This window comes from Oncorhynchus clarkii, chromosome 5 (genome assembly GCF_045791955.1).
Source record: "Oncorhynchus clarkii lewisi isolate Uvic-CL-2024 chromosome 5, UVic_Ocla_1.0, whole genome shotgun sequence".
Lineage (NCBI taxonomy): Eukaryota > Metazoa > Chordata > Actinopteri > Salmoniformes > Salmonidae > Oncorhynchus > Oncorhynchus clarkii.
This window is the reverse complement of record NC_092151.1, coordinates 58,530,128-58,555,513: the sequence shown is the minus strand read 5'-3', so window position 1 is coordinate 58,555,513 and position 25,386 is coordinate 58,530,128. Positions and strand designations below refer to the sequence as shown.

The 25,386-nt window shown below is 40.7% G+C and overlaps 2 protein-coding genes and 1 pseudogene across 2 annotated transcripts in view; 2 read left to right on the top strand and 1 right to left on the bottom strand.

Annotated features, from left to right (window-relative positions):
* The window catches only part of LOC139409095 (ankyrin repeat domain-containing protein 13C-like), an 82,053-nt gene extending 80,166 nt beyond the window's left edge, over positions 1-1,887 (top strand). The window contains exons 12-13 of the mRNA XM_071153787.1: positions 481-581; positions 770-1,887. Coding sequence (XP_071009888.1) covers positions 481-581; positions 770-900 — 232 coding nt within the window. The 3' untranslated portion in view covers positions 901-1,887. The remainder of the gene's footprint in view (positions 1-480; positions 582-769) is intronic.
* Positions 1,888-3,100: 1,213 nt separating this feature from the next.
* Positions 3,101-12,599, bottom strand: LOC139409094 (serine/arginine-rich splicing factor 11-like). Its single transcript, XM_071153786.1, has 12 exons — positions 12,249-12,599; positions 11,264-11,397; positions 8,544-8,653; positions 8,333-8,419; positions 7,414-7,463; positions 7,169-7,299; positions 6,909-6,984; positions 4,971-5,084; positions 4,760-4,849; positions 4,518-4,607; positions 4,218-4,389; positions 3,101-4,038 (listed from the first exon to the last, which is right to left on the bottom strand). Exons 1-12 carry the CDS (start codon positions 12,359-12,361, stop codon positions 3,814-3,816), a joined length of 1,392 nt encoding a protein of 463 aa, XP_071009887.1. The 5' UTR covers positions 12,362-12,599; the 3' UTR covers positions 3,101-3,813.
* A 1,907-nt stretch (positions 12,600-14,506) lies between these two features.
* The window catches only part of LOC139409726 (xyloside xylosyltransferase 1-like), a 61,744-nt pseudogene continuing 50,864 nt past the window's right edge, over positions 14,507-25,386 (top strand).

Here is a 25,386-nt window from a genome sequence, read left to right as displayed (position 1 = left end):
TTGAAATCTGAGATGACGTTTGTGTGAATGAATGGGCTTAAGAGGTTGGTGGACACGGTGCATTTATTTATTTGCACCAAAGAAAACACACGATAGACAACAATACAGATAAAAACAAATGAATACTAAAAAAAACGGAGTGCAGGTGTGGTTGGAAGCCCAAGGGCTGACATGAAAACCACAACACAACGGAAACAATATACAAGACATAAGTACAAAAAATAAAAAGGTTTGTTAAAACAAACAACACCTACTAATTATAAATGTATAAGTTAATTGATCAGTAATCACACCAACAACAAAAATGTTAACCCTCACTTCTGTGGTGTGCAGAGGCCTCGTTTTCTCGCGATTATCCCCATCGCTAATTGAATGTGCTAGTGACTGTAACCTGCTGTGCTCTCTGGCATGAAGTGATGCATGCAATCCATTCTTCATTGAGAATAAAATACTGTTATTTTTGTTGTTGTTTATTTTCAGGTTATTAAACGTTCTGGAGGTGATAGCACCCTTCAAGCACTTTAATAAACTCAGAGAGTTTGTTCAAATGAAACTCCCTCCTGGTTTCCCTGTCAAACTGGGTAAGTACTATGTATGTTAAGTACTATGTATGTTAAGTACTATGTATGTTAAGTACTATGTATAGTATACTGCTTAGTGGGAAACATATTCTAAAATATAAGAGATCCAGTTGGACGCCTGCTGACTGGCTGACCAGCTATATTCCCTGATGTTATAACATGTTTACATTTGTCGTCTCTCCACAAAGATATCCCCGTCTTTCCAACCATTACGGCCACGGTGACATTTCAAGAGTTGCGCTACGACGAGTTTGAGGAGTCCATCTTCACCATCCCCAATGAGTACAACGAGGACCCCAGCCGCTTCCCTGACCTTTAACCCCGTTGGGTGGACACCAGAAAGGGGTCACCTATGAAAGGGCATTGATGTTTCATCAAGTTGTCCTAGGAGAAGAAGACACGAAAAGGAAATTGTATGTGTAATGTTTTAAAATGGACGTGAAAAGATGTAGCTACTATCCAGCGTTTTGTTTGGAGTAGCTGCACTGAACGTTGGGCATTGGTTAGATGCACTATAGCCAGTCAGTACTGGGCTGAGTTGGCCTTGGCAGCAGAGGGGAGGACCTACTGTGCCAGTCGATTACTCAACTCTGTGGTACTCCACCTGAAAGCAATGATAGACATGCTAAGAAATTGAATTGTACCCGAGCGAAGTTGTCTTACCCTATTTGACTGGCAGCAAAGTGTGGCATTATAAGTATTACATATAAGAATTGTTTTATATATCCTACCATTTTTTTTTTAACTATGTAACAAACTGTACAATTCAGTTAATGGAAATGAACCAGGAGTGAAAGTTGTCTGTAGATGATTAGGTACGATTTAAGTACAACGTAAAGGGCTCGATTACGTTCCAAGTCACGGAGGTTCAGCGCCACTGCGCGATAGAAGTGTAAAGTCAACGTGCCCGCGTTAGCAGAGACTGTGTTCACGGTAAACACTGCATATGCCGGCTCAATCGCAAAATGACCTTTACATTTCAATCACGCTATAGAGTTCAACTTCAGCGGTATGGATTGAATCGAGCCCTAAATGCAATTTTTAAAGCTGGCAAAAACCAGGCCTTTTCCTTTGCGCAAGGTGTAAATACCGCTGCTTTTATGTTTGTTTTATTTTGTGTGTTTTTTTCTCACTTTCTTTGTGTTAATATGGGTGTAGATGTCTTCTATGACAAGAAGGGTTTCTGAAGTTTGATGCCAAGCCTAGTTGATGTGAGTTCACCCAAAGAGGTCATTGGTTTGTATCGTGGTGGAAATGGATATTTTTGTACATATAATATTGTGCTGGTAAAAGTCTCCAATTCTTCTTTGTTTTTTGTCTTCATTGTCACACTTACGTCAACTCTTTGTTGGCTTCTCCCCTGCAGACCTATGTATGAGCCAAGTGTACAAAGCACTGTGGGGTCTTACATCATTGGGTTTTACAAGGACTGGGTTATTCAGCAGAGTTTCCATCTTCAGAAGAACAGTTTCAGTTGAGTCCCGATTGCTCCTGAACATTGCAAAATGTTGCCCCGTTTATACCTGGTTCCAACATCCATCCTTGTCCAGATTTTGTTCACATTCTGATTGTGCCCACATTTTCAGACAGTGTAAACGATTAAAAGACTCAATGTGATCAGATCTTTCTGACCACCTCCGGAGGTAGAATATCTTACAAGTGTAGACAGTTCTGGACAGTGAAACCATTTAAATCATTATCCCTTCTAAAATCACTGACAGGTGGCACCATTGAATTATGGCATCAATATGTGTCTTAAAACAAATCAATAATATTTTGAAAGAATAGCTGTCAAATAATTTGCATATAGGGAGGGACCTGGAACACTGGTCACAATGCAGATACAAAGGATGGATATTAAACACATTTTAATGACGTGTAGACATATTTCTGAAAATGTGGGCAATCAATGTGGACAAGATCAGGACAAATGACACGTTAGCACCAGGTATAAACAAAGCTTTACGTTCAAGGAAAAGGTCAAATCCAATAAGCTTAGCTATGCCTTGCTTCAGGAATGAAATGGGACTTCTCTGAAGTGGTGCTCATTTGGTTCTGCTGGGTACTGTGTACAACAGGGAGGGTTTGCTGAGCTGCAGTGTGATCAATACTGCACCAGCAGCAATAGAAATAGCAGAATGCTTTGTACTCCCGACTCATTACCTTTGTACATTGATCAGGGTCCTATTGACCCCTCCGGTAGTTATAAACCTTTCCATCATGCTTCCATGCCACTACTGGTTAGTGCTGCAAATGGAAATGTGTTTTCTTCACTTTTTGTTGTGGGCTGAATGTTGCTTTACTCCTTACCATGGCTTTAGCTGCCAGGAGCTGATGTAAACAAGTTCACTCATCTACATGCCAGTTGTACACAAAACCTTGTATAAGCCTAACACTATTTTCAAATGAAAAACATTTTTACTAAAATGTCCACACATAATGAAATTGTGTACCATTTGTTTATCATGCATTTCAAAAATGGTGCAGGCTATCAAACATATCCCACCACAAAACCATAGTTATTTTGACCACGTTTTATTATAGACTTTCCTTTGTAAAACATGTAGACAGTACAGGGTGTTCCATCATAATAATCCAAACACTGATTTGGATCTACAGTATATCGTCACGGGTGGAAGGGTATGTCTACAACAGTATTAAGTGCTTTACAGATTGAGTCAATTTGTCAAGATTACAACAAAGAATAGAAAGCTACACCGAAACCAGAATGGTACCAGGCTAAAAACAATTTAACAGTCTGAGTAGTTGAGGGGCCAACCCCTGTCCTGTAAAAGGTTTAAGTATACATAAGTTCAGTGAGTCATTTAGGAGAAAACAGTTCCTATATGTTCAAGATGAATAAAATCTTTGAGGCCCAAAAAGGAAATCACTTTCAATATCCTTCACATTCAACAGGCCCTTCAACATAAAAGTACAGCAATTTGACATTTTATATTTTGATTTCCTACACATGCTCACCAGACACAGGCAGAAATAAACTGGCTATTTCAAACAGGAACAATATTTCCCCTAACCAGTCTAGAGATGGAAAGTGTCTCTATACCTCTAAAAACTGTACATCTCCCCAATAGGACTACAACCCACCAGATTCCCACAAGTATTCATTTAAAAGATCAGACACGTTATCTAGACGCCTTTAAAAAGAGAACGGTAGGGAATGGAGCCTGTCGGTTTTCAGTGACATCATCTGGCTGGGTTTCCCTGGGTTTACTCAGTCGCTCATCTCCATGTCTTCCTCATCATGGTGGTCATCTCCGTTCTGTTTGGACTTCTTGCCGCTCTCCCCTGCAAGCTTCTCGTCAGACTCCTGGGGCTTCGGGGGAGATGCAGAATCAGAGTCGCTCTTCCTCTCCTCTTCATCCTCTACCTCTTTTCCACTGTCATAGCCTTGCTCCTCCTCATCATAATCCCTGGTCACCTTCAAGAGCAAAGCATTCTGAGCAACAAAGGAATAAATGACACATGAAACAGGTCAAACTCGGGACATGAAGACATTCAGGGTCAGTGTCGCTGTACAGATTAAGCCTAGTCATGGCTAAAAAGCTATTTAGATGGACATTTAACAGATACGATTAGAATGAGCCGTTAATGTGGGGAAAGTCAGTGGTTGCGCACCTTGACATCTCCTTTCTCACTGTCAGATTTGTGGTCTCGGTCCTTATCCTTGTCTTTGCTCTTCTTACTAGTGGAGCGTTCTCTTTCGTCTTGGCTCCGATCTCTGACGTCTTTCCTCCCCCTGTCACGGTCCTTCTCTCGCTCTTTGTCCTTCTTTTTGTCCTTCTTGTGCCTGTGGGAACAAAAACTATAGTTTAAATACAGACAGGTACACCTACCTAGAGGCGCTGCGGCTTCTACTGCACTGTGAAGCCCAGTGTGGTTCTGAACTAGGAGGACCCTCTTTTGGACCACACTCACCTTCTAGGGGAAGGGGACCTGGACAGTTTCCTCTTTGGGGACCTGGACTTTTTTGGTGACCTAGAGGCGCTGCGGCTTCTTCTACGTCTCCTGTTGAAGACAAGATATTAAAGATGGGAGGGAAACCTTTAACCCTATATTCCACTGGTTGTCTTCGGGTTACTGAAAGGTCTAGAACATCAAGCGGGATCAATGCATTTTGGTCAAGCTAACTAGACTCCTCCTTTATTAAAACCACTCACCGATTGATGCTTCGAGACCTCCTGGTGCTGCTGTAGCTCTTAGGCGGCGTCTTGGAGCGCTTTTTGGATTTATCTTCTTTCCTCCTATCCCTACAAGCAGGAAAAACAATGAAGGCAAACAATGACTTGAAGGAATCCTGAAATAGGTACATCACGCACCACATTTCCCCTGATCCCCGCTGTGAATATAACACTGTAGATGGCCACCCACCTGGATTTGCTGCGTCTACCCCTCTCTCTGGAGTGGGACTTCCGTCTGCGGGGGCTCTTTGACCGCCTCCTGCTCCTCGAGTGGGACCTCCGTCGAGACCTGCTCTTTGATCGCCTGCAATAAGATTAGACAGTTTTTTTGTTGTTGTTTTAAACAGAACTCAGAGCTGTCCCAACTAATCCATGCACTCAAACCACTCAAGATGCATCATGACTGATTTGCTGATGTTTTCCAACATGCATGTAAAGTGGGGCTAACCTTCAGCACATCCAAAACTGCTGATTTAATGAAGGTACAGTGCCTTGCGAAAGTATTCGGCCCCCTTGAACTTTGCGACCTTTTGCCACATTTCAGGCTTCAAACATAAAGATATAAAACTGTATTTTTTTGTGAAGAATCAACAACAAGTGGGACACAATCATGAAGTGGAACGACATTTATTGGATATTTCAAACTTTTTTAACAAATCAAAAACTGAAAAATTGGGTGTGCAAAATTATTCAGCCCCTTTACTTTCAGTGCAGCAAACTCTCTCCAGAAGTTCAGTGAGGCTCTCTGAATGATCCAATGTTGACCTAAATGACTAATGATGATAAATACAATCCACCTGTGTGTAATCAAGTCTCCGTATAAATGCACCTGCACTGTGATAGTCTCAGAGGTCCGTTAAAAGCGCAGAGAGCATCATGAAGAACAAGGAACACACCAGGCAGGTCCGAGATACTGTTGTGAAGAAGTTTAAAGCCGGATTTGGATACAAAAATATTTCCCAAGCTTTAAACATCCCAAGGAGCACTGTGCAAGCGATAATATTGAAATGGAAGGAGTATCAGACCACTGCAAATCTACCAAGACCTGGCCATCCCTCTAAACTTTCAGCTCATACAAGGAGAAGACTGATCAGAGATGCAGCCAAGAGGCCCATGATCCCTCTGGATGAACTGCAGAGATCTACAGCTGAGGTGGGAGACTCTGTCCATAGGACAACAATCAGTCGTATATTGCACAAATCTGGCCTTTATGGAAGAGTGGCAAGAAGAAAGCCATTTCTTAAAGATATCCATAAAAAGTGTTGTTTAAGGTTTGCCACAAGCCACCTGGGAGACACACCAAACATGTGGAAGAAGGTGCTCTGGTCAGATGAAACCAAAATTGAACTTTTTGGCAACAATGCAAAACGTTATGTTTGGCGTAAAAGCAACACAGCTCACACCATCCCCACTGTCAAACATGGTGGTGGCAGCATCATGGTTTGGGCCTGCTTTTCTTCAGCAGGGACAGGGAAGATGGTTAAAATTGATGGGAAGATGGATAGAGCCAAATACAGGACCATTCTGGAAGAAAACCTGATGGAGTCTGCAAAAGACCTGAGACTGGGACGGAGATTTGTCTTCCAACAAGACAATGATCCAAAACATAAAGCAAAATCTACAATGGAATAGTTCAAAAATAAACATATCCAGGTGTTAGAATGGCCAAGTCAAAGTCCAGACCTGAATCCAATCGAGAATCTGTGGAAAGAACTGAAAACTGCTGTTCACAAATGCTCTCCATCCAACCTCACTGAGCTCGAGCTGTTTTGCAAGGAGGAATGGGAAAAAAATTCAGTCTCTCGATGTGCAAAACTGATAGAGACATACCCCAAGCGACTTACAGCTGTAATCGCAGAAAAAGGTGGCGCTACAAAGTATTAACTTAAGGGGCTGAATAATTTTGCACGCCCAATTTTTCAGTTTTTGATTTGTTAAAAAAGTTTGAAATATCCAATAAATGTCATTCCACTTCATGATTGTGTCCCACTTGTTGTTGATTCTTCACAAAAAAATACAGTTTTATATCTTTATGTTTGAAGCCTGAAATGTGGCAAAAGGTCGCAAAGTTCAAGGGGGCCGAATACTTTCGCAAGGCACTGTATGCAGTTTCTCATCAGCGGCGTACCTGTGACGAGACCTGGACCTCCTCCGCCTCGACCGGGACCTGGAGCGGGAATGTTTGCGCTTGTCGTCTTTCTTATCTGCAAAGAGGAAGAACGAAAGCTCGGGAAACTCCAACGTAACAAATCTGTGCGAACTGACTAACATGACAGCCGTCAATGTCTGAAGACGTGAGGAAGAGCGCCATAGAAGAGAAGAATGAGTAATTCAGTCATAATACAAAGTGTAATACTGCAAATGTGGTCTAAATTAGTGATAACTCACTTCCTGGCTCGATAGCGGCAGAGATGAGTGACTGGGCCTCTCTGACCCTCTTCATGGCCTCCTCGATCTCCTTGTTGGAGTCATTCTTCATACCAGGATTAATCATCATACCAGCAGCCATTGGATTCATCCTGCAATGGTCAAACCCCAGTTAGTCACCCAGAAAAATTAGATGAATTTTCCACATGCACAATAATAGTTAAGATATTCTTTATAGACCGGCCAGAATAGGAGGTGATACTTACTTAGTAGGATCCATGGACTGCATAAGCTTCAGAAAGTCAGCAGAGAGGGCCTGAAAAGGGGAACATGAAAATGCATAGCTATATACATTTATAATGTGAGAAGTAGATCAAAAGGTTATTGTTGGGGGGGGGGGGGGTTCTACTAAGCTAACATATGCAATTGTTTTAAGATAACATTTTAAAAAATCAAACATGTTAATTAAAAAATGAATTGCCTTTACTACTATAGCTCATAGAAACGCATTGAATAAAATTCAGTAATGGCAAAAAAAGAATCACAAAATAAATCATAAGGAATATAGTTTTGAAGTGTCTGTCCTATATCTAGGAGATAAGAAAGCTCAGGAAATGTTTTTTTTGGACACGTTTAACACCTTATTTTTGTTGCCACAAAACTACCCACATGCTTCCATTCATTTGTATTAGCCAGGTCCTGTGACACTTGTGGGGGCGTAGCGCAAAATGGAGAACACAATTGGGTTCATGAGTCTCCCCTTTCCACAATGGGGTCATTAGTTTGTAGCCCAAACAATTTGGATGCTACAGACAGAAGTTGGCACATCACCGTTACCGACTGCAGTCGTAGTGCAAAACACCATCGCGTTCGTAGTCATTCCATAGAGTGGAACAATTATCTGTTTGTAGACCAAACAGTTCGGAAGCTTTGTGAGAAGACCGATTTTTGTCTCATGGTCTGACAAAGACCGCTGTAGCTCGGCCACTTTCCACCAACAATGCGGAAGGCCGCCATAGTCGGATGCGGTGGATTGAGACGCAGCCCATGCAAAAAACAGACATGTCTAGCTTAAACTGACAGATTGAGACAAGGATTTTTTATTATATTACATACAGATTAAAACTCTAACCTACACCCGTTTTAAAGTACAGAGTTGTGAAATAGAAAGTAGCCATGTCCAACCTGGGGGGTGATGTTGCCAGACATGCCCATGGCAGCCATGTGATCCATGTTCGGATTTCCGAGAGCTGAAAGAGGCATGCCTCCCATCTGCAAGGACAAGGGACACAAGTCAGACAAATCTTCCTTCCAGCTACTTTTTTTTGTTGTCAAAATGGGGCCTTTGGTTACACAGTTGATAGGTCTCATTTCGACACCAACAGATAACACTTACGGACGCCAAAGGATTCGGAGTGGGGAGAAGGCCTCCTCCAGGCATGCATCCTGCCACGGCGTTCGCTGGTGCCAGCAGTGATAGAGCTTTAGACTCATCAGGAATCACTCCTGGAGAAAAACACCACAGAATCAGTTCAGGTCTTTGCAAACAACCCCCACACTCAAACAGCCTCAAACAAACCACGTCAACCTAACTAGTCTTACCACAATAGATATGTAGTAAGACATACATTCCATTTTGTGTTGGCGGAAAATGTTGGTCCCTGATTTGCTAAGTATGATTTCAGAATACTACTACGAGAATAAAGTCACAATACACACTATGGTCAACACTGCCAAGATTGTATCACCTGTACTTGTTTTTTTAAGTCATGAACCAAACGTAAGCAAGCACAGCCGGTTGTCCAGTGGGATGTGCTCTCAAGTGTCATTAGATGTTTTATGAACAAGCGACTCGTGACGGCTGCTTCGCTACAAAGCACACAAAAACATCAAGACACACACACAAAAAAGTTCAGGGAAAAGGTAACTACTTTTGCCTAAAAACACTTACCATTACAAAACAAACAGAAAAAGGCTCAACCAAATTCTGTTTTCTGGGCTTTTGCTGGTGGCTTTTCTTCCTTCCAAAGAGCCTAGAGCACTGTTGATTGGCTAATATATTCACCAAGGGGGTATACTACGAAGCAAGCTAGATCTACTCAGGGTTTTCTACAGCTAACCAGCATTAGTTAGTTTCACATTTCACCTCCGGCTTCATCCATACTACAACGGTGGATATTGCCCTTCAGCCTGCCTCCAACTCTAGCAGGCCTATATCTGCGTTTATGTCGCACATGGCTAAGCAAACGCTGAACGTTTTTTAAAATGCATCCTGTCATGACTAAATGTGTAATGTGATACATTTTAACATAACTATTTTTAACACAAAAACATTTCCTTAACAAAATACTGAAACAATTGTCTTCCTCAAATGAAGCGGATGATGCAATCTTTGCAAGAGGGTGGGAATCTGAATGAATTGGTCCTCAACTCGTTGCTCAGTCATTTCATTCAGGGTAAGTGGAGTTAACCTACCCTGGAGCTGGTTAGGATCTGTTGCCATAGAAATGTACCTGGCTAAAAGGCGAGCCACTTTCTTGTGACTGGTTATCCTGAGTTGACCAAAGTTACTTTGACAACTCCTCAAATGCGCTTCGTAGGATACCACTCATGTAAAGTGTTGTAAAATTTAACTTGCAGAAAGAATAATATATAATAATTTGGGGGTTGTTTATATTTTATCCTGTTACTCACAAGTGTGTAATTGAAATGTGTTTATTTTTCTAAATATCCCAATTACCCGAGGACCTGCAGAGAGTGGGGTCACGGTCAGAGTCGCAATTGTACAGCACCCCTGGAGCAATTACGATTAAGTGCCTTGCTCAAGGGCAAAGCAACACTTTCTTTCTTCACCTTGTCGGCTCTGGTATTCGAACTGGCCCAAACTCTAACCTCGAAGCTACCTGCCAAAGAGTATTGAGTAGTCTCTGACAAAAAAGGGAAAATGCCAGCAAAAGCCCAAACAGAAAAGGTCAACTATGTGCCCAATGCTGAAGAAAAAAAACATACAATAGTGAAATAAAAACAAACATCTTAAGAGATGGTCCATGGGGGTGCAATCTAAAATGAAGATAATTTCAAATCAAACAGGTTTCATCTTTTCTAAAAAAATAAAGACACTTGAGAAACAGGATAAGCTGCAGAAGACAAAACTGTTGGGTGGTATTTTCAGCAGGGCCTGGTGTATAGGGCTGAACCAGGAAAAACAACTGGAAAAACAACAACAAAAGCCTCCATTAAATGTGTGACTTACTAAACCCGTTCAGAGTCAAGTGGAGAGGATCATTATAAAGCATTTCACTACAACAACCAGTCCTACTTTTACCTGCAGTTAGTGAAAATATATGGGGACGGAAATGCACATATGTATAAAAGGACTGCGAAAGAAAGCTATTCAAATTGGGTGGGTTAAGTCCAAACAACAGATAAGCATGTAAATCATAACTAAAATGATGTTCAGAATTTCAGGCCAGTAGCTGAAAGTAGCTAAATGGATGTCGGCCGAGTACTATACAAATCTACTCTGGCATGCACTGCCGCAATCAGTTAATTTACTTTTGTATGCTTCCTTTAGTTTATTAGACGCATACCTACTACTGATTGTGGCCTTTAAACTTGGATTACTTTAATCTCATTTCCAGAATTAAGATTGTTGACATGAGGGATAGGGAGGGCCCTTGGCCCCTGCTATTGCTATGGTTCATTGAGTGATTATCCTTATAATGAAAAGGGATATAAATAAACTCTTTCTCTGCAGCAGAACAACAGTGGGAAGGGGCTCAGGAGCCGAGCAGCCATTTGTGTGTCTAATCTCTTGATGGCTATGGAGGACCTTGTTCAGGACCTTGTTCAGTCTGCAAGGAAGGGGCTCAGCAGATGCCTTGTCCATTTCGAAAACCACAACACACAAATTACAGATACAATTATTTTGTATTAATAGGCTATACTAGAACTGCAAAATTACACGTATTCCCGTTCACCCCTTATTATATTGTCAATCTCTGGTAAGACTTTTGTACTAAATCTTACTTGGAGTAAAATATTGATAATCAATGGGGTTTGATTGAGCTTTGTTGTATGTTGGAAAACATTAGAAATAGGACAAAGACGACCAACCTTCTGCGAATGGGACAACAATCAGGGCTCTGTCCACAAAGACAGTGTTGGTCAGATGCTGGGACACTCCAACCGACTCAGGTTCAAGGAACTTTACAAAACAGACACGTGAAGTCACAGGCAAGGAAGATTCACTGGAAGAAAATACACATTTGTTGTGCAAGAAATACAAAGATTCTCGACATATGGTAGAAGAAACATGGTACTGACACTGTTAGTATATTTTCTTCCTGAAAACATATATGCTCACTATCCTAATTAAACATATTTTATGTCTGGTTTAGTTACAATTGGGAAGAGAGAGCAATGAAAGAACGTTGCATCTCTTGTAGTCTTTTCTTGTCTTTGCCATGAGAGCTTCAGAGGGATGATCAAGACGTCTTGTAATTCCTACCTTAACTGCAGTGCAGCCAGGTGTAATTCGACAGGTGAAAAACAGCAAAGCACAGAACAGATTAATTAGCTCCTACTACCCTGCCCTGTTATTCAAAGGAGCCATTTGTTTTCACAGTATCATTGTAATTCAAAACAGTTTGATTCGCGACAGAATGTTTTGTCAACTAGTTACTATATTACTGACTGCAGGACTGATTTATTTCTCGATATCACAAGATAACTTACTAGCCAGTTGTTTCTCAGTACAGTTAGCTGGTTAACGTTAGGATGTTTCATATAGGCACTGAGGGACAAGAGTTCGCAGATATCCTTCTCCGTGAGCTTGCAGTAAGCAGTGTTCACTAGCTAGCCATCAAGTTAACCATCTAGCTAAATTGCGAGCTCACAGCCATGTAGGCGCGAGTTTGGCTCCTCTGTATCAGTTGCATGAGCAAACGCACACTTGCGTGTGCTAACTAATTACTACTAGCTAGGGGTGGACTGAGGCCGTACAGGCCCCAACCTATGTGATGGCCAGATTTGGCATAATTTTCATGGAAAATGTACGTCACTACTAGCTAGCTAATTGTTTAATATTCATAATACTCACTCTGGTGGAAATAACTTCAGTTCTTCAATATTTCCAAGAAACCCGAAGAGAGTTCTCATCTGTTCGGAGGTGGTACTCGGCGAGACATTTGTCACCTGAATAACGTTCGTCATTTTCCACGACTAGATGTTAATTTGAAACGCACAGACTTCTAGCTAGATGTAACAACCCAACTAATTTAGCATCTAAAGAACGTAACATATAATTGTGCAGTCAAGCAAGCATAAACAACAATCATTTCCACTAGCTAATGCTACACAATTGAATTCCCACGGCCATTAGCACGCTACCAAAGATGTATATATCTAAACCAAGATAGACCACAGCCTTTCGTTTCAAACGGGAACAAGTGAGTCATATTGGGCAGAGCCAAGCACGAGCTGGCGAGATGCAATAATTGGCACTTTCTAGCGGACATCTGCATATTTCCGTTACGGAACGCCACCTCTGAAGTGCACATATGCAATAACTCAATTCGCCTTTGCACTCCTTATAATAAATACATGTTTCTTTATTTTTTTTATTTTCTATATAAGTTTATTTTATTTTTTATTTAAACAACGCGATTTTCAACGGGTAAAGTCTACTACGTTTTGTAGACTTTACCCGTTGAAAATCGCGTTGTATAAATAAAAAAATTAAATAAACTCATAACACATTTTAGTTTTGGGAACAGAAAACTATATTGAGGTCAAATGTTTCATCGGTGAGAAAATTGGCTAAATATCGGCCAAAATCCATAATTGGTAGTGAGTGGAAATGCCACGCGGATGCTTCACATTTAAACATCCGGTGAAATATCTGTCTCATTGTTCTATCTGTGACGCTACTGTTAGCTAGTAAGGAGTACCACGCTAGCTTCTGCCTCTACTTCTATGATATTATGGCGGTCCGCAAACAAACGTTGAGGTGCATGCCGCCACCTACTATACTGGAGTGTAGTCAATCACAGTTTACAGACTAAATTAATAAAGGAACAAACAGAAGAGGAAGAGGAAGGCCAATTTACAGAAGAGGAACTTTTTGAGGCAATAAAATCTTTTCAGTCTGGAAAAACACCAGAGCTTGATGGTATACCAGTAAAGGTATTTCAGACCTTTTTTGATGTACTCATCCATTATAAACATGTTTTAATTACTCTTATACAAATAGTAGACTTTCAGGTACTCAACAAAAAGGTCTGATTTCATTACTACTAAAACAGGACCCAGGTGGTAAGTATAAAGATCCAGTCCATTTAAAAAACTGGAGGCCTCTAACACTTCAATGTTGTGATGAAAAAATGCTGGCGAAATGCATAGCACATAGAATAAAAAAGGTTTTACCAGATATTGTTCACCCTGACCAGACATGTTTTTTACATGGACAATATATGACAATTACTTGAAACAATTGAACATTATGAAACATCGAAGATACCAGACATGGTCTTCATAGCAGATTTTGAAAAGGCGTTTGATAAAGTATGACTGAAATTTATATATAAATGCCTGGCTTACTTTAATTTGGTACAAATTATACAATGAGTTAAAGTATGTACAGCAACCCCAGATGTAAAATAGTAAATAATGGTTACTTCTCAGAAAGTATTGAGATTTTAAATAGGAGTAAAACAAGGCTGTCCATTGTCTCCATATCTATTTATTGTGGACATTGAAATGCTAGCTATTAAAATGAGATCCAACAAGAATATCAAGGGGTTAGGAATCCAGGGGATAAAAACAGGGGATAAAAACAAAAAAAGTGTCAAAGTATGCCGATGACTCTATTTTTTTTCTTAAATCCCCAATCGGAATCCCTGCACAGTCTCATTGAAGATCTTGATCACTTTTCTAGCCTCTCTGGATTAAAACCTAATTATGATTTATTTCTCGATATCACAAGATAACTTACTAGCCAGTTGTTTCTCAGTACAGTTAGCTGGTTAACGTTAGGATGTTTCATATAGGCACTGAGGGACAAGAGTTCGCAGATATCCTACTTCGTGAGCTTGCAGTAAGCAGTGTTCACTAGCTAGCCATCAAGTTAACCATCTAGCTAAATTGCGAGCTCACAGCCATGTAGGCGCGAGTGTGGCTCCTCTGTATCAGTTGTATTGGATCATTAAAAAAAGTGTTTACACTACCTTGTAGTTTACCAATAAAAAGGGTGGATGATGAAGTAGACATACTTGGTATTCACATCTCAAAAAATATAAATGAATTTACCACAACTAATTTCAATAGAAAGTTAGCAAAAATAGATAAGATTCTGCAACCATGGAGAGGTAAATACTTGTCTATTTATGGAAAAATCACATTGATTAACTGGTCTTATCCCAGTTTACTTACTTACTAATGGCACTCCAGATGACTAGTTTTTTAAATCTAGGGAGCAAAAAATATTTCATTTTATTTGGAATGCTACACCAGACAAAATTAAACATGCCTATTGATATAACGAATATGAGTTTGGGGGGCTAAAATTCTTAAATATTAAAGCTTTAAACCTCTCACTAAAAGCTTCACTCATACATAAATTATACTTAAACCCAAAATGGTCTCCAGTAGATTATTAAGAAAGGCTTATCCTTTGTTAAAAAAATGTCCTTTTTGCCTTCAATACAGATTACAACTTCTCATTTCCGACTAATTGAAAATAAAATTTTGTTTAAAGTATCACCCTTTCTTTCACAAGCCATACAAAGCTGGTTACAATTTCAGTTTTATCCCCCAGAAAAGATAAAACAAATATTACAACAAATTTTATGGTTAACTTAAATATACTGATTAATAAAAAAATATTATTTTTGGATTTTTTTTTCAAAATTGTATTATATTTATTAATGATATTATGGATAGAAACGGAGGAGTTGTCACATATGCAGTTATCAAAAATATATGGGAATATCTGCTCAATCCAAATTTACAACCAACTGATTGCAGCACTACCTCAAAAATGGAGGAGGCAAGTGGAAACGGGAGAAGGCAAGGAACTTGTTTTCCTGCCATATATTAAATGATACAAATCGTCTGAAAGGAACTGGCGTAAATAGAAAAATATACCAGTTTCATCTGAGGACAAAAATGTTGACAGCTGCGCCACACAGGTTGCAAAATAAATGGGAGGAGATTTTCGATGTACCAATTCCCCAAAAATTACACTTGATTCAACACTTAGAGTTTTTCAATTTAAATGATTGTATAATATTCTTGCCACCAACAGAATATGGGGCATACAACAATCTCAGCTCTGTAGATTTTACTATAAAGAGACAGAATTGATTGATCATTTATTCTGGTATTGCCCCCATGTAGCTTGTTTCTGTACACAGTTTCAGGAATGTTTAAAAAAATTATTTAAAAAAAATCACAACATGCACTTAAAATGGATCTTACGAATAGGAGTGTTGGACGATTTGGAAAGCAATAGTCAGTCAATAAATAATGTAATAATACTCGTAGGAAAGGTTTTCATCTTTAGCTCACAATCTGTGGATAATATATGATTAGAAAGGTTAGTATATTTTGCAAAACATCACAGCAGAATTAAAAAATATATGGCACATGGAAACCAAACGAGGGTGGTCTATGGTGATAAGTGGGATGGGCTGAGAGTGGCTGAGTGTTGGGATTAACAAGTTTATGTTTGGTAATGTATTATTGTTATGTGATTGCTTTATATAAAATTTAACATGTATGTAAAATGTGTATGTAAAAATGTATGTATATGTAACACAAACACTGTAAAAAAAAAAAACGAAGAGGGGGGGGGGGGGGGGTGATGGAGGGGTTAATAAAACAATTAAAACGCTTCCCCATCCCCAAAATTCCTTCCACCCCCTACACAGGAATATTTCCTTCTCTTCCACATACTAGTTCCTACAACAATACATCTACATATGTTTCACTATTTCATTAACCATATATTCCACACAAACCATTTACATGCTTGCAAACCAGATGTAGTGACTTCAATGTCAAATCAAATCCAATTTTATTGGTCGAGCACACATATTTGGGAGATGTTATCACAGGTGCAGCGAAATGCTTATGTTTCTAGCTCCAACAGTAAGTAAAGTAATACAATACCCAAAATAAGAAATATCAGAACAAGCAATGTTAGAGTCTGGAATATAAATATATACAGTACCAGTCAAAAGTTTGGAAACATATTTTCATTCAAGGGTTTTTCTTTATGTTTGACTATTTTCTACATTGTAGAATAATAGTCAAGACATCAAAACTATGAAATCACACATATTGAATTATGTAGTGACCAAAAAAAGTTGTGAAGTCGTAAATAGAAGTTGGGTGCACTGCATTCACGTTTTCAAACATTGAGGTCATTAGAAGGCATGTTTTGCTCTTTTTTTGCCCATAAAAAGTATATCAGAGCTGCTGTGACTTTCTAATACAAACGTTGGATGAACGGGACTCAATTCTGTATCAACAACTTGTATTTTGTTCTTACCATAAACAATAACTGCTGAAGATGCCACCATGCTTGCTGTCCTTTTTGTTGACAAATAACGTCAGAGAGGTGCAAGTGAGATGATCGAAGAGTTTCCAGCAATTACCAATTCACTGAACTCACTGTTGAGTTTGTCAAGCGCCACCAAGCAGACCCGGGCCAGCCAAAACGCCAACCGGAACGACGCTGCTGCTCCCCGAGGGTGGAGATGGGGAGAAGGGCGAAGGCAGGACTAGAAGGGCGGATATTGGGTCAGACAGTGGACCCAAGGTCAGCCAGTACTACCATGCCCTCATGATGTTCACCAAGGTAGACAGGAGCCGGAGCCTTCAGGATAAGTTCTGGGTGGCCATGTTATCCATGGCCAAATACGGTCTCTTCCTGGACGAAGAGGTGCTGGTCCTTCATTTTGTGAGCGACGAAGCCAGCCGAGAGCTGGGCGAGAGGATGCTCCCGGAGCTGCTCCTCGGCACAATGTTTCAGTATGAGGCAAGTCTGATTGGAGCCCGGATGCATTTCTTACCAGGGTGACCACTTATCAGTCAGTGTATTTGTGCTGGTGTTACATGGCATATTAGTCCTAAAGTGTGGAGACCCAAGTTGAATCCTTAAAACAAGGCTTAATCCGGAACCTGGCAAGCACAGGCCACGCTTGGAGGAGCAGACTGGCTAGAGAGTGCAACAATGCACTGAGTGAACAGTTTTATTCTTTAACACAGGGGGGCAATGTTGCCCTTTCAAAACATATTACGGTTTAGAAATACCCCTCTTCTGCTTTTTTCAGCCACTGGGAGGATTATGCTGTACTTAATATCGTCCATGCATGGTCTTGATGCATCTTTAGAATGTCTTCACTGACAGAAGCCCTGTACCTGAAGAGTATGTGACAGTCTGATCTCAAACCTGCGGTGACCTCCGATTCCTAACTAGGAATTCCTCTGTCGTCCCCTTGATCTGAGTACAGTTTCTTGCAGTAAGGGACTCCGCTCACCTCTTTTGTCTGCGTCACAGAGCACGCGATAATTAACTTGTTTACAAGTTGTTTATCCACCGCTAATGAAAATAAATCCTCCCTCACCAGCCAGGCACGTCCCCGGTAACATATCTTCATCTGATGGGGAATGTTGAGGCACTGCATTAGCTTAATCTGATCCTCTGCCTTGGATTGAGTGGCAGTTTGCTCAGTTTAGCAGTTTGCTCAGTTTAGCATTTTAGGCGGCTCAGAGCCAGAGGGACAGATTACTCCCTCTTCAGCTAATGCTCCTCTCCCTTGCTCCCAACCGAACCCTGCTCCAGCCCCCTTTGCCAGGCACAACAGGGTAATGCTATATAATGAGAACTTGACAGGCCGTGACATCCAGTTTATTCCTCTGCGCTCCTGTCGGCCCCTGCTATGGGATGCAGCAGTAGCTCTCAGATGAGTAGCGCTTTACTGAACTACCCAGGGCCCACTGAACACACACAAACACATCCTGCACAGTCACTAATGGGACGGATCTTCATGGGGCTGGCTATGAACTGCAATGTCCTGTGAGCATGTTGATGTGCTTTTCAGCAGATTCTCACCTCATTTCTTTAATTATGTATCTCTCAGGAGCGCCAACACAGGACAGTGGATATGTAACTCCTCCGTGACTTTTTAGTGACAAAACACTTGTCTGAGTCCCAATGGTGTAAAAAGTACCCAAGTGTCATACTTGAGTAAAAGAAAAGATACCTTAATAAAAAATGACTCAAGTAAAAGTGAAAGTCACCCAGTAAAATACTACTTGAGTAAAAGTCAAAGTATTTGGTTTTAAATATACTTAAGTATCAAAAGTAAATGTTCAAATTCCTTATATTAAGATAACCAGACAGAACCATTTTCTTGTTTTTAAAATGTACGCATAGATAGGGGCACACTCCAAGACATAATTTACAAACGAGGCATGTGTGTTTAGTGAGTCCACCAGATAATCAGTAGGGATGACCAGGGATGTTGATAAGTGTGACTTTGACCATTTCCCTGTCCTGCTAAGCATTCAAAGAATGATAGCTTTTGAGTGTCAGGGAAAAGGTATGGAGCAAAAAATATAGTATTTCCATGAGGAATGTAGTGGAGTAAAAGTGGTCAAATGTAAATAGAAAAGCACAGATACACCAAAAAACGACTTAAGTAAAAATAATTTAAAGTGCTACACTGCTGTAAAACCCCTGTAAAACCAGAGCAAACAGCCTATACAATCCCACCACCGGGGGCCATGCTCATTACAGCATCTCTGACCCACACTCACACGCGCATGTATAAGTTACTCGCACTCTAACAAGTGTGTGTTTATGCTTGTGTGTGGCCTTGTTGACAGAGTAGCCCATAAGAACTGAAGGAAAATCGTTGTTTCTGTTGTTATTGCCCAGTCCCATGGGTGTTGCCCACATTGCTTATGATTTGTTAGGCAGTAGGTAGAAGCATGGGACAGGACAATGGGCTTTCCGCCATCCCCGTGGTTGCTCGTACTGCAGGCTCTCATGACGTAGAGGGGTGACAGTCAGTGACCCTAGTCTCCCTGTTCAGTGGACTGGAGTCAGCGAGCCAGCCAGGAAAAGCTGAAAGGAAGCTTTCCTCAATGTGGGCTTCCCTTCTCAAACCAGTGCAGCACCAAATACCTGCCCAATTAAATTCTTATTAACTTGTTTGTATCTAACCCTTTGATTCTTATGTTTTTGTATGTTTTATTTTGACTGTACTGTATCCTGTTAATGTGAGCTAGGCTACGTATTTAGGCCTATACTGAAATGGCTGTTTTCAATTGAAAACATTCTTCTCAACAAAGCGGAAGTTTGACTCAGATTTGGAAAGGAAACTGTTATTCTCTACCCAACAAGGTGACTGGAAATGTCACCTTTTTTGTTTTTCTCACTTGTGAGTCACTCACAATGGAAAATTTGCTTTGCTTAGACCGAGTATTTTATTCTTCTTACTAAATTCTTTCTTGTTTGCTAGCAGATAACCCAATTGTTATGAAGGACATTTAAACTGAAAATGACTTTTGTAGCCTAATTATGGATGGAATTGTGACTTATCAATATAGTGTTGGCTTAGCAAAAATGTTCTCACACTCTGTAGCCTCACATGTAGCCTCACATGAGTCATGATCATGTAGTGAGTTACGCTATAATGCTAGAACTTGTAGAGATAATGGGATAATTATGTGGTCATGCCATGGTCTCAGGCCTTAGTGGTTTTTCAGATAATCAGCCTGCTGCAGACAGACTGACAACCAGCTGCCCCTGTGCTTATGTCCCATAGGGTTTAATACAGAGGGGCCTTTTTTAATTTGATAAAGCTCCCCTCTCCTCAGTAAGTAATTATCCCAGTGCTTTGTGCGTAAAGGAGGCTTAACCTCTCCTCTGTTGGCTGTCATGTACTTAGTCAACTATCCAACTCAGAACATGCTCTTCTTATTGGATTTAGTAAGCAATTGGATTTAGTTGTACTCAGTGGCATTAGTAAGCAACTTGGCTCAGTCTGCATTGGTCGGTTTAGATTATACGTTTTCTTGATTGAATTTATACTGAACAAAAATATAAACGCAACATTCAACAATTTCATTTATTTTACTGAGTTAGTTCATATGAGGAAACGAGTCAATTTAAATAAATCCATTAGGCACTAATCTATGGATTTCACATGACTGGGAATACAGATATGCATCTGTTGGCCACAAATACCTTGAAAATGAAAATGAACCTTAGGATCCCGTCACAATATCTTTGTGCGTTCAAATTGCAATCAATAAAATGCAATTGTGTTTGTTGTCTGTAGCTTATGCCTGCCCATGCCATGACCCCACTACCACCATGGGGCACTCTGTTCACAACGTTGACATCCGCAAACCGATTGCCCACACAACGCCATACACATGGTCTGCGGTTGTGAGGCCGGTTGGATATACTGCCAAATTCTCTAAAACAACGTTGTAGGCGGCTTATGGTAGAGCCATTAATATTCAGCTCTGATGGATATTCTTGCAGTCAGCATGCCAATTGCACGCTCGCTCAACTTGAGACATCTGTGCCATTGTCTGACAAATTTGCACCTTTTTTTGTCCCCAGCACAAGGTGCACCTGTGTAATGATCATGCTGTTTAATCAGCTTCTTGATATGCCACACCTCTCAGATGGATGGATTATCTTGGCAAAGGAGAAATGCGCACTAACAGGGATGTAAACAAATTTGTGCACAAAATTTGAGAGAAATAAGCTTTTTGTGCATATGAAACATTTCTGGGATCTTTTTTATTTCAGCTCATGAGACATGGGACCAACATGTTGCGTTTTATATTTTTGTTCAATGTATAATCACAATGACAATTGTAGACAGCCTATTTTATGTTAGGTGAGTCTATTCTCTACTGCTTCCCTTTGCCTACCTTTTCCTTTATGTTCTATAAAGTCGAAACAGAATGTAAGTTGTACGTTGGTTCAGTACAGCTGAGGAATATAACGGTATAAGAGTATAACTTCTCCTGTATTAGGCTATTTAGTACATGTGGGTTGTTGGGAGTGGTTTGCCTTGTCTTGTTTACGATCTGAATTATTCACACATAGCTCTTAAAAAAAGAACGTAATCTATTAAATATACAAGCCAAATCTGGAAATAAACATCATATAAATGTTTAATTTGCTGCTCTCATTCCCGCTTTTTCTAAGTCGAGGCGCTCTCAGCTGCAAGTCATGTGGGAAAGGAAAAATCAGCACAACATTCAGATTTCACCCAGTTAGCTTTAGAAGATTTATTTGATTAAAACTACAATTAATGTGATGATGGTCTTTTAATTGCACTGTGGTTAGTGGATACTCTATGGGCTAACGTAACAGTTAGCTGTTCCCAAAGCTAGGCTAACATGCTCTTCCACAATACAATCTCCGGGGCTGTTTTTATTGCCAGACGTAGGGAAGGCTTATCTTAATCAGTTATGGAACATTCAATTATGTCTGCATGTCCAAATCACACATCTGCTTTTAAATATGTCTAATCCCCACCTTTACCACACAGTCTCTCTCTCGCTCACACACACACACACACACACATCTTTAATGCAGTAGCATTTAACCGAGACACAATCTGGAACATATTTGTTTCTGCAGTAATAAATTACTGCAAAATCCTCTTTCATTAATCTGGAGGGAGATCCACATGATCTGACTGGGGAGTGGGGACCGCTGGAGTCAAATCCCTGACCTGCACCGTGGAATTAGGCCCACTGGGGGCAGCAGGGTTTCATGGGAGCTGGGAGAGTGACCTGCAGAGAAGAGGAGGGAGGGAGGGGAAGTGGGACAGGGGGACCTTTGTTTGAAGGTGATGAACCCTTATGCCCACCCTAATTTTGCCCATGACATTATTATTCTAATCACATGTGCCTTGTGCAATTGACAATATCAAGTCGGAATGACTTGACTGTCTGAATGAGATGTTTCTCATATGACTGACTGCCCTCATTTGTGTGTGTTGTGGTGGTCCATGACATGGGGGTCCTGAGCCAGAAGCTCTTCCCCATCGTGGAAGCCATGCAGAAGCACTTCAGCGCCAAAGATAAATATGAATATGTAACTTTTTCATAGGCATTTACAGTAAGTACCACTCCAACATGTCAATACCATCAGAAGATGTCTTGGCGGGTTGACATGTTTTTGACCATTACTGTTTAAAACTATGAAGTTCAGTCTTACACACTATACTAATTGGGTGTTTTTTTGCTCCCACACTCTATCAGATGTTTACTGCTATTGATTTATTTTTTGGGGGTGACTCACAAAGTGCCCCAAAATACACCCCAAGGTGACCAGCTCAATCTGAAGTTATGTGCTTGGTGGATGACTAATCTTGCCAGTCTGTTTCGGCTCTCTTGTGGAATACTCATGCAAAACAGTTTTGGCATGACAATGGAGTAGGCAAAAGCACAAACAGATCTGGGACCAGACTATGACTAATCAACGTTAATGTATTCTAACGGAGTCAGAGTCCCAGAAGGCTGTGTGGAGTAGACAGCTAACCTCGAAATAACACGTTCCTGTCTGTCTGTCTCTGCACACTATCTTGTTTCCTCAACCTGTCTCTCTAACACGCAGTGAGCCATGACTAGTGAGTGGGCACTGATAGGGCTCTCAATGAGAGACTGAGGAGTGTTTTGCTCTCTCTCTCTCTCTCTCTCTCTCTCTGTCTCTCTCTCTCTCTGTCTCTCTCTCTCTCTCTCTCTCTCTCTCTCTCTCTCTCTCTCTCTCTCTCTCCCTCTCTCTCTCTCTCTCTCTCTCTCTCTCCCTGTCTCTCTCTCTCTCTCTCTCTCTCTCTCTCTCTCTCTGTCTCTCTCTCTCACTCTCTCTATCTCTCTCTCTCTCTCTCTCTCTCTCTGTCTCTCTCTCTCTCTCTCTCTCTCACTCTCTCAATTCAATTCAATTCAAGGGCTTTATTGGCATGGGAAACATGTGTTAACATTGCCAAAGCAAGTGAGGTAGACAACATACAAAGTGAATATATAAAGTGAAAAACAACAAAAATTAACAGTAAACATTACACATACAGAGGTTTCAAAACAGTAAAGACATTACAAATGTCATATTATATATATATATACAGTGTTTTAACAATGTACAAATGGTTAAAGGACACAAGATAAAATAAATAAGCATAAATATGGGTTGTATTTACAATGGTGTGTGTTCTTCACTGGTTGCCCTTTTCTCGTGGCAACAGGTCACAAATCTTGCTGCTGTGATGGCACACTGTGGAATTTCACCCAGTAGATATGGGAGTTTTCCAAATTTGGATTTGTTTTCGAATTCTTTGTGGATCTGTGTAATCTGAGGGAAATATGTCTCTCTAATATGGTCATACATTGGGCAGGAGGTTAGGAAGTGCAGCTCAGTTTCCACCTCATTTTGTGGGCAGTGAGCACATAGCCTGTCTTCTCTTGAGAGCCATGTCTGCCTACGGCGGCCTTTCTCAATAGCAAGGCTATGCTCACTGAGTCTGTACATAGTCAAAGCTTTCCTTAATTTTGGGTCAGTCACAGTGGTTCGGTATTCTGCCGCTGTGTACTCTCTGTTTAGGGCCAAATAGCATTCTAGTTTGCTCTGTTTTTTTGTTAATTCTTTCCAATGTGTCAAGTAATTATCTTTTTGTTTTCTCATGATTTGGTTGGGTCTAATTGTGCTGTTGTCCTGGGGCTCTGTAGGGTGTGTTTGTGTTTGTGAACAGAGCCCCAGGACCAGCTTGCTTAGGGGACTCTTCTCCAGGTTCATCTCTCTGTAGGTGATGGCTTTGTTATGGAAGGTTTGTGAATCACTTCCTTTTAGGTGGTTGTAGAATTTAACGGCTCTTTTCTGGATTTTGATAATTAGTGGGTATCGGCCTAATTCTGCTCTGCATGCATTATTTGGTGTTCTACGTTGTACACGGAGGATATTTTTGCAGAATTCTGCGTGCAGAGTCTCAATTTGGTGTTTGTCCCATTTTGTGAAGTCTTGGTTGGTGAGCGGACCCCAGACCTCACAACCATAAAGGGCAATGGGCTCTATGACTGATTCAAGTATTTTTAGCCAAATCCTAATTGGTATGTTGAAATTTATGTTTCTTTTGATGGCATAGAATGCCCTTCTTGCCTTGTCTCTCAGATCGTTCACAGCTTTGTGGAAGTTACCTGTGGTGCTGATGTTTAGGCCAAGGTATGTATAGTTTTTTGTGTGCTCTAGGGCAACAGTGTCTAGATTGAATTTGTATTTGTGGTCCTGGTGACTGGACCTTTTTTGGAACACCATTATTTTGGTCTTACTGAGATTTACTGTCAGGGCCCAGGTCTGACAGAATCTGTGCATAAGATCTAGGTGCTGCTGTAGGCCCTCCTTGGTTGGTGACAGAAGCACCAGATCATCGGCAAACAGCAGACATTTGACTTCGGATTCTAGCAGGGGGAGGCCGGGTGCTGCAGACTTTTCTAGTGCCCGCGCCAATTCGTTGATATATATGTTGAAGAGGGTGGGGCTTAAGCTGCATCCCTGTCTAACCCCACGACCCTGTGTGAAGAAATGTGTGTGTTTTTTGCCAATTTTAACCGCACACTTGTTGTTTGTGTACATGGATTTTATAATGTCGTATGTTTTACCCCCAACACCACTTTCCATCAGTTTGTATAGCAGACCCTCATGCCAGATTGAGTCGAAGGCTTTTTTGAAATCAACAAAGCATGAGAAGACTTTGCCTTTGTTTTGGTTTGTTTGGTTGTCAATTAGGGTGTGCAGGGTGAATACATGGTCTGTTGTACGGTAATTTGGTAAAAAGCCAATTTGACATTTGCTCAGTACATTGTTTTCATTGAGGAAATGTACGAGTTTGCTGTTAATAATAATGCAGAGGATTTTCCCAAGGTTACTGTTGACACATATTCCACGGTAGTTATTGGGGTCAAATTTGTCTCCATTTTTGTGGATTGGGGTGATCAGTCCTTGGTTCCAAATATTGGGGAAGATGCCAGAGCTAAGTATGATGTTAAAGAGTTTTAGTATAGCCAATTGGAATTTGTTGTCTGTATATTTGATCATTTCATTGAGGATACCATCAACACCACAGGCCTTTTTGGGTTGGAGGGTTTTTATTTTGTCCTGTAACTCATTCAATGTAATTGGATAATCCAGTGGGTTCTGGTAGTCTTTA

Excerpts from the sequence above, each read along its gene's own strand:
- LOC139409094 (XM_071153786.1), bottom strand. The coding sequence starts at position 12,361 with ATGACGAACGTTATTCAGGTGACAAATGTCTCGCCGAGTACCACCTCC. Across the intron at positions 7,300-7,413 it reads CAGTCCATGGATCCTACTAA|GATGAATCCAATGGCTGCTG; the intron begins GTAAGTATCACC and ends TGACCATTGCAG. Across the intron at positions 4,608-4,759 it reads AGGTCTCGAAGCATCAATCG|GAGACGTAGAAGAAGCCGCA; the intron begins GTGAGTGGTTTT and ends TGTCTTCAACAG.